Below are 9,467 nucleotides of genomic sequence, written 5' to 3'. Positions count from 1 at the left end.
AACCATTCTACGACTGTATGAATGAAAGAAATCCCTGGTGCCCACAAGACAAAGCAAAGCCCAGGAGAGTGTCACGGCTTCCCAACCCACACAGGGCAGCAGCAGCCCAACAAAACCAAGCGTGGCCAGAGGCAAAGGCAGCATCTGGGAGCCCCGAGGGAACCGGGAGCCCTGAGGGAATGCGCTGGTTGACGGCGCGTTGTCACACCTCTTCATGGCATCAGCGGAACAAGGATTTCACTTGGGAGCCTGCCTCTGACACCAGCACTCCCTGGAAAAGAGAGTAGAGAAGTTTATTCGCTATTTTCATTTTATTATTATTCATACTGTTGCACAGCAACGCTCACGAAAGGTACTCACAGGTCTGTGCGATGCCCCAGAAGTTAACAAGAAATGGTGGCTTAACAAGCACTGACCTAGAAACTACGAGCATTTCAAAGCCGTCCTCCGTTTTCTGAGTATTTTTGCCTCTTCGCCAGCCAGGGATCCTCAAACCACCACATCACACAGCTCTGGGCCGTAGTTGGACCCTGCAGCTCTCTGAGCTACATTAGTTGGTGCGGATTTTTTTCCTCGGAGTATGTAAATAAATATCAATATTCTAAACCAAAGACCTCCCAGCAACTAAATATTATTTATCTTAAATCTATCTTAAAACTAAACAGCTTTGTCACATATGTATAATAATAAAGAAACAAATTACAAAGGAGGAATTTGATTTCATTGGTTTTATTCAAAGCGCACGCATTATATAGCAATTTCTAACAACAGAGTTTTCCAGTTCATTGGAGACATTGTCAAAACTTTGGGCGAAGCTCGTCTCATTTCCCCACCAGTAACAGGAGACTTCACGGCCCGGTTGTTTGTTTTAGTTCTATTCATTCCTCTCAACAGTGACCGTTTTCAAACCATATCGGGGAAATCCGCCGCTTCGCTGGGGAAGGGCACTCGTAAGCAAAGAACATTTGAGCACGTAGTCTGAATTTGGTTTTTTTGAGGTATGAACTCAATATCCCAAGCAGGGTTACTGACAATAAACCCCAACATCTTACATCTTGCTTCCTGCGACCAATTAGCACATGACAGCGCACTTGCTAAGGATTAACAAAAAATACCTTTCTTATTTTATCCACACGAATCCTTGCGCGGCAGCCAGGGGCATTTTGCATCCCGAATATCTGAGAGACCACACACCTCGCGTATACACCCGATATAGATTTTGGCACTGGTGTATTTCACTTCTCGGTAGCTGGTGGCTGTGCCGCTGGTGTCATTCGAGCAATGCGCTCCGGCATTTCGGAGGTGTCAATCTCCTGGGAGCTCGGCACCCGGCAGGGCATGACGGTGCACGCTGGGGACACTCGGCAGCGGGATTGCAGAGCGAGAGGCCCTTCTGCAAGCCTTAAGCAGGTTGAAAATCTCCCTGCCGGCAGTGGAAATCTGTCTCGGGGAGGATCATAGGATAAAAACAAAGACTTTGAAACCGTGGAAGAAATTATTTTAAAGCTCGTCAGTGAGATCTGCAGCTCTTGGAACAATGTTCGCAATGAGTAATTGCAGATGCAAAAAAAAAAAATAGGGTGAGCATAGCTTCAGCCGAGCCCAGCTTAGCAAGAATCTTGCTAATGCCGCTTCCTCCACTGCCGGCAGCTCCCGCCGGGGCCCCGGGCGCCCAGCCAGGCTCCCCCCCTCCAAGCCGTCAGGTATGGGAGCGTTATAACACAAGGAATGGCTCCATCCTGCAAGGTGCTGAGCACTGACCTGGCCCTAAGCACACGCTTCATTTAATGCCATGAGTGCTGGGAGCTCACCGGGATTTTTTTTGTAGAGCTAAAGTTTTCTGCAACTGCAGGATGCGGTCCTGCACCTCAGCTGGGGAACGGTTCTCAAGCACGCAGAAGACTCTTGGCGGATATAGCTGCGAGGCTGCGGGTGCCAAAAGGGCAGATGGGTTTGAAGAGCCATCGGACAAGCACAGAATAAACACCGAAACGTAGAGCTGCAGTTGCTGGTTGAGCTGCCACTCCAAGGAAACATCAGCAGCAGCTTGGGCTGCTCTTACCAGCATCCCTGGCGCTTGCCACCAGTCCCTGGCAGAGATGGAGGTGCCAAGGAGGGCACTGACCCGGCCTGGCTGCTCTCACACTGTCTGAAGTGCAGAGATGTACAAATCTATAGGAGGGAAACGGTTGGGCATGGGGACAGGCTCGTGTGGCCACTGCCACCAGCCTCAGCTCCCATGGGCTTGGGGAACACCAACACGTGCGGGTGGGCTCCTGCTTCCATAGAATCACAGAATGTGTTGGGTTGGAAGGGACCTTTAAAGGTCATCTAGTCCAACCCCCTGCCATGAGCAGGGACATCTTCAACTAGATCAGGTTGTTCAAAGCCCTGTCCAACCTGACCTTGAATGTTTCCAGGGATGGTGCTTTCATTCCAGCTTCTTTTAGTTCCTAGAAAAGGATTGTTCAAAACCAATTTCTTGCTGGTTTATCTGCTACATCCTCACGCAGAGCCAGCAATGGCAAAGGACACGCACGGGCACCCAGAGGGGTCTCAGAGGCAAAGCAAGCCAAGCTACTCTTTCTACAAAATATCTTGTCTCAGGGGTTTTGTGAACTCAGGGTTACAAGGAATGAGGGATACCACTTAAATACAAAATGTTGCTGGACACTGTATTAAAACGTTTTACATCTTTGCTACACCGAGGCAGCAGCTTTGTCAATAAACTGAGCCAGTTTCACATCTCTTTTGGTCAGTCCTCCGCAGTCGTGGGAAATCAGAGTTATCTGAACCTGTCAAAAAGGAGAAGAAAGGGGTTACAAAGCAATTCTGATCTCTGGCACGTAGGCTGAGCAACAAGTCATCGGGAATGCTGCCTATATCCATACTGAACTGGTTTTATACGATGCTCCTGGTGAGCGGCGAGCTGGACACCCACTGCTCATGTAAACCAGGAGACACTGTAGGTGAGGAGGCTTAACAGAGCCTAAAGTCTCACCAAAGCGAGCCCCTTCACAGCATAAAACAGGCTTTGCATTCTTGGGTTTCATCCAAGAAGAGGTGTCCGATTAAATAACTCATTCTTTACATTTAAATTCCACAGATCAGTTTCACGACAAACCTGGGCCAGTGACCAAGCTGCCAACAGCGGAGTCAGGGGCTCATGCGTGTTTTGTTAAAAACCAGCACCCTGAAGGTGAAAAAATTGTTGAGCTTGTTGCAGATTAATTTCAAAAAGAAAAACAAACGGACTGGTGCATTTTGCTCTGACGCAGCTGCCTGCACGGGTTTGTTTAGACTAAGCCAGATGACAAGTCGGGCATTACTTTGTCTCGCCATTGACTGAGATTTTGGGAAGAGAGAAGAGGGGGTGGTGGTGGGGGAAAGATAAATTCTAAACATTCTGGAAGGACAAGAAAGTCATGATGTGTAGGCGATCAGACTTTGTCCGCTGATCATTTAATGTCCCCTTAAACAGGGCGACCTAACGGGCTGGTGAGGAGAAACCTGTGCTGGGGGAGAGGTGGGGATGTCCTGGCCTGGGAGTGGTGGTTCCACATGTCCTTTTAGGACATTTTTAGCAGGATTGGCATATATTCATCAAACGCTAAACCAAACAACTTGATACAATGCAATGAGAAGTATCAGAAAATAAAAATAAAGGCATAGCAATAATTTCCCCCTTCACACAGCACCTTTCATTCGAGGGTTGCAGTATACCTTGTAACCCTTGTAAATACGAGACCACCGTCAGTTAGGTAATATTATAAACAAATTTTATAAGCTGCTATGTTTGAGACATAGAGGCCTATGATTTTTTAAAAAATCAAACCTAAATTGAGACTGCCAGGCTCCCGTATAGGTACCTACACATTGACGGTCTGCCACCCTACACCGCTTGGCTCCCGACGTGTTGCACGGAAAGGAATGAGAGTTGGTGAGCAGTGTCAAAACAGTCGTTTATTCAGGTTGGCCACATAAGAGTTTAAAGGCTTCTATTTATTTTTAGATGTCAGCCAGAGAGGTGAAGCAACAAGTCCAAACTCTGGCAGCAAACAATTGCAAAGAGTTTGATTCCATATCACCACTACAAATATCTTAATATCTCTTTAAAATCTCAAATTTCTTTACAAAGACATAACCTCTTTTCCTCTCAACAGGCTAGTGGTTTGGTCTCCTTAACTTGCCGTGCCTGTAACCAGGGCTAGCGAACACGTTACCTTGCTGTAGACATTAAACCATTCCGGGTGGTGATTCATCTTCTCTGCTTGCAGAGCAACGCGCGTCATAAATCCGAAAGCCTGAGAAGAGAAAGAGCAAAGAGTAAAATACTCCTCCACCTGCCAGGACTGGCAGCAGAACTGCAAGATTCATTCCAACATCTCAAAAACTCCTTGAGATGTTCCTGACTGCTGCAGCTCGGGTTTGTGTGTGATAAAGGAGCACTTCAATGCATAGAATCATACAATGGTTTGGGTTGGAAGGGAGCTTTAAAGGTCCAACCCCCCTGCAATGAGCAGGGACATCTTCAACTAGACCGGGTTGTTCCAAGCCCCGTCCAAGCTGGCCTTGAACCCCTCCAGGGATGGGGCAGCCACAGCTTCTCTGGGCAACCTGGGCCAGGGGCTCACCGCCCTCACAGCAAAGAATTTCTTCCTGAGATCTCATCTAAATCTCCCCTCTTTCAGTGTAAAACCGTTCCCCCTCATCCCACGGCTCCCCTCCCTGATCCAGAGTCCCTCCCCAGCTCTCCTGGAGCCCCTTGAGGGACCGGAAGGGGCTCCAAGGTCTCCCCGGAGCCTTCTCTTCTCCAGGCTGAACCCCCCCAGCTCTCTCAGCCTGTCCTCACAGCTGAGGGGCTCCAGCCCCCGCAGCGTCTCTGCATCTCCTGAGGCTGCTGAAATCATCCCCTTCAGACCCCGATACATCACTCTGCTCAAAGTTACTTACTCCAGGACTCAAAGCCATTGCACAAGAGCAATGATTTTTACCTTTAGCATCCATCAGCAATTTTAAACATCTATCCCAACACGCCTCATCCCTTACTGCATCTCAGAAACATGCCATTTCTAATTAAGCGGCATGCCACAGTATTCCTGTACTAGACAGATACCAATTCCAGAAACACATCCTTTCACATAACTATTTTGCTATTTATTTTCCTGTGGGGGGAGAAAGGCAGCAGGTGGGTTCGCCCCTCTGCTTTATGAGAAAATATTTTCCCTTAAAATAAGTTAAAATAGGTTTCCCAATCCTCTGCCCCTCTATTCGGCACAGCACGCTCCCCCAGGACGCAGGTTTTATCACAGGCTCAGGAAGAAAATAACAGCAGGCCCTCGCCAAAATACTTTGGATCAAATCAGTACGTTACAAAGAAAATTAGAATGTCCATGTAAATCAAGAACGCAATTACACAGTGGGGCCCGAAGGGCCTCAGTGCGTGAGCAGGACGCCTCTAAGTCAGTGGGTTTTATTCGTACCGAGCTCCATCCGTCGGGGCTCAGGACCCGAATTAACATGCAAAGCAAAAGTAACATCCACGTTATAGTCTGGTTCGTATTATAATACAACAAGCTCAACAAAACCCTACCTGATTTAGGTAGTTTTCCACCAAGCGACGGCCGTTTCAAACAAACATGTGGTCAATGAATAACATATAATGGTTGATAATAGTTTCAAGTCTTTTTTCCTCTCACAAATTACAAAAACCTTTCAGTAAAAGAGGAATCGGTGCCTGGATGAAGTATGACTTTGTTAGTCGCTTTGCCAGTCAAATGAATGCAAACGTTATAATCAGAGAAAATCATTCCAATGAGGTTTGTCATTTGGAAATCACCAAACTGTCAGCAATTAAAAAGCTTTTTTCTTTGACCCAAGAGCATTCCAAAATTCAGGAAAATCTAACTTCCCTTGAAGCTCTCGCTTGGTTTAGTTTTACTTCAAGTGAACAATTACTTCTAAAAATTTGCAAATGTTTCAGCAGCACGCTTTGAAGCAGAAAGCTGTAAGTTGTGCATTAGACGTTAGCAATGATTTGGAAAACTTCTGCATTAATAGTTCCGAAAGATATTTGATTTAAGTGCTCTTAGAGTGTCCATGGGCTTAATAGGAATGGCATTTCCAATACAGCAATCTATACACAGAAATGTCCCAAAAAAATTCACACAGTGGTGCATCTGCAACTAGACTGCCTTTGTACAAACAAACAGCAAGGAAAAAAATACATTAAATTTTTGAAAACTCTACCAGGTTCATGTATGCTCCACCAGTGTCCATCCGTCCATCCCAGGAACTCACCCACCTATGTACATACACAGGTTACACCACACAAACACAACCCATTGATCGTGTGACAATAGTCACCACCCCAGCGGAAGGCAGACAGAGTGAACCACGCAAGCAAACGAGTCTACTAAATTAATCTGCTCTGCAGACCCTCCTTCATGCTTTGTGACAACAAATCCTCCTGCTCAATGGACCACCAGATCCTCCCCGATGAGTGGACCACCCAATCCTCCCACTCAGTGGACCACCAAATCTACCCTGATCAGTGGGCCACCGAATAGTCCCCGATCGGTGGACACCAAATCCACCCGCTCAGTGGGCCACCCAATCCTCCCCGCTCAGTGGACCGCCATGCCAACCCACTGCCTCTCCCCACTGAGACAGTAAAAAGCCTCCAGTTGGATAAAACAGTCACTGGTCTTAACGCTGTTCATCTTGCCAAAGAGCGCTCAACTTGGGGCTGTCCGAGTCACGAAAACTAATTAATTTTGGAGCTGAGGAAGCCCCCAGGACAGGTCCTGCTACAGCGAAGGACACAGCGCACAGGCCCTGCTCTGCTCAGAGACGTTCTCCCTCTTTGCACATTACCCGAAGCAACTTACTTCTTGCTTTTTAGTTTATTTTAATTATACACAAGAAGTATCTCCCCCTAAGAAAATGCGCTACAGTTCTACCAAGCAATTTCACCAGCACAATCTCCATTAGGGTCCTAAATACTTCCTTTGCTAATTAAATTAATTGGAAGGCTATTGTTTATGAATCACTTTTATATTTGTAGAGCCGTAACCTTTCTTCGGGAAAATACAATTGGCTCTGGAAGGAAAAGATATTTAGGTTTGATTAGATATGAAAACACTATTACATAAAATCAGTTTGGACATTTCTTCACGTCTTGAAACTTGATCGGTAATTTGGTCTAATTGGTGATCAAGGAAACTATCTTGTGATCAATTAAAGTAATTACCACATTCCGGCAACACAACCAACCTTAATTTGAGCAGGAGTCTGCACTTCTTCAACTTTAATTAAAAATAATGAAAATTATTAAGCAGTCTGCAGTGCAAGATCATTGTCAAGACTGCACTGGTGGGCAGAGTTTATCAGACCATCACACATTTCTTGATGAAAGAGGGACAAGTACTTTACTCGCGACAGTAAGACCTAACACAATCATGATTTTCTCTATATTAATAACAGACTTCTGCGGCCCCTTGGACACTAACGAGAACTTTTTCAGGTTTTTCCTTGAAAAAATAAAGAGAGAGGAGAAAGAAAGGACTCGAGCATTTTCTAGAAGCCGTTACGAAGTCTTAAAAGAGACTTTGACGTATTAAATATTATAAAGTAGTCTGATATTTCAGTCACAGACTGACATTTTCAACCTAATCCTTTTAGGACATTTGGGGTAAAATAACACCCAGACATACAGGTTATTCTAAATAAATTCATCCCATCACCCCAGTGATGGCAGATTCCAAAATCCCTGTAATGAACCACCAACAGCGCTAGAACAAATAATGAGGGAAGCAATTCTGCGGAGACAAGGAGATGCCTTGGGTGCGCCAGGACGTCTCTTCCCTTCATGTCTTTTAAGATCATGAAAGAAGGAACTAAAAACTAATGGTGTTTCAGTCGTAACATCACTTTTAAAATGGTTTTTAAATACTCCCAGCCACAGCTTGTCTCCATGAGATAAAAATCAGGGCTACTCTTAGAAGAACAAGTTAACGCAATAAAGTAAAACAGTGTTTCGGGACCGGCCAAATTGCTTTTGGAAGTGACAAAATACACTATCACAAAATAAGACTTAATGCGATTTTTGTGGCCTGAGAATGGGAAAACCAGGGCCAGACACTTTGCTGTCAGAAGTGGGAGGAAAGATGAAATTCCATCCGCCCCTCCGCACCGCACAACGCCGGCAGAGCCGCGGCATCCCGGAGCTAATCTGCTGTTATTCTTCCTTTCACACTTCTTAAGCGAGGAATCAATTCATCTTAATACTTTTTAAACATGTTGCTTTCGCACAATGCTTGCCAACATTATCTTGATGAGTTATACATCAAAGGAGCACAGGTCGCTCATACATCACCCGCCCACGAGTCCCCAGTGATGGATTACCCCAGAGCATCTCCAGAACAAAGCGCCTGACAGAACTTGACTCAAAAGTGGAGATATTCAAGAAAAAACAGCTGAAAGGCTCAACGATATAACCATACAGGCTTTTTATTTATTTGTTTTAAAATGCGTACGCTATGAAGAGCCTACCAAAGCTTCTTAAATCCTTCGGACACCCAGCCAAGGAAACCATGTGCTAATCACAAGTACATTAAGGTTTCTGCCTCCCATCTGTCATTATAAGGCTGGAGGTAGCATTAACCTTGACCTTTTGCAGTGCGAGGGCTACCTGTCTTCCCTTCCCCACCCACCCCGGCTGCATCTGTACCATTTATCAGTGGGAAACGAATAAATAAAGCAAGTTACGGTGACATTGCCATACGAGGCAAGAGATTGGCTTTCACGCATTTGCTTTCCATTCACCCAAGGAAAAAAATACCCTTGTGCGCAGTATATAGCACGTGTGCTCCTTAGCAGTTTGACACTTAGAACCACGGTAAACTCAAATCATTAAGGTTCACTTCCAAACTGCAGAAGCTTTCGCATATCCAGCTGACGTTACTACCTGACAGTGAGCTCCGGGCCCGCAGATAAAAGGGAAAAGCTCTTTAATGTTGAGCTATTTTAAGTTATGTTTAGCTAGTCATGAGGGTTTGACTTAATCTCGTGACATTTTCTGCTGTGCTTTCAAGAAAAATTCAGGGTTTGTTTTATTGCAATACTATTCACTCCACAAAGAAAGACTTTTACCTTACAAATATGGAAAAATCACCTCACGAGGCCACAATCTTCATCTGCAAGTGACAATATGGTTAAAACACAAAAAAAAGAGGAATCCAACTAGTATTTGGGCAGGTGATGGCAGCACAGAAGGACAGGTATTCGTTCTCAAAAACATGTGTCCATTTTGGGATTCTTCCCTGTTGGCATCATCACCCTGCCTGAACCATCCCCAGGGACACCGGATCCATGTGGCATTAGATATTTTCCTCTTTTCTTCTTTTTTTTTGGCCTTGTCTGGATTCATCCACAAAACAAACCAGGGGAACACCTTCCCATCCCTC

At 45.5% G+C, this 9,467-nt stretch overlaps 1 protein-coding gene across 8 annotated transcripts in view; it reads right to left on the bottom strand.

Moving 5' to 3' along the window:
• Positions 1–713: 713 nt before the first annotated feature.
• PCBD2 (pterin-4 alpha-carbinolamine dehydratase 2) overlaps positions 714–9,467 on the bottom strand; it is a 27,725-nt gene continuing 18,971 nt past the window's right edge. For 6 of the 8 annotated variants that reach the window (XM_063348818.1, XM_063348819.1, XM_063348820.1 and 3 more), the window contains 2 exons: positions 4,224–4,304; positions 714–2,795 (listed from right to left, as the gene is read on the bottom strand). In XM_063348818.1, coding sequence (XP_063204888.1) covers positions 2,700–2,795; positions 4,224–4,304 — 177 coding nt within the window. In that variant the 3' untranslated portion in view covers positions 714–2,699. Of the gene's footprint in view, positions 2,796–4,223; positions 4,305–6,249; positions 6,534–7,052; positions 7,102–9,467 lie in introns of those variants that run through there. The other 2 variants (XM_063348825.1, XM_063348826.1) reach the window with 2 other exon arrangements.

Source organism: Chroicocephalus ridibundus, chromosome 11 (genome assembly GCF_963924245.1).
Source record: "Chroicocephalus ridibundus chromosome 11, bChrRid1.1, whole genome shotgun sequence".
NCBI classification, from domain to species: Eukaryota; Metazoa; Chordata; class Aves; order Charadriiformes; family Laridae; genus Chroicocephalus; species Chroicocephalus ridibundus.
Note: the sequence above shows the minus strand (reverse complement) of the source record. Positions and strands in the feature narration are given on the sequence as shown.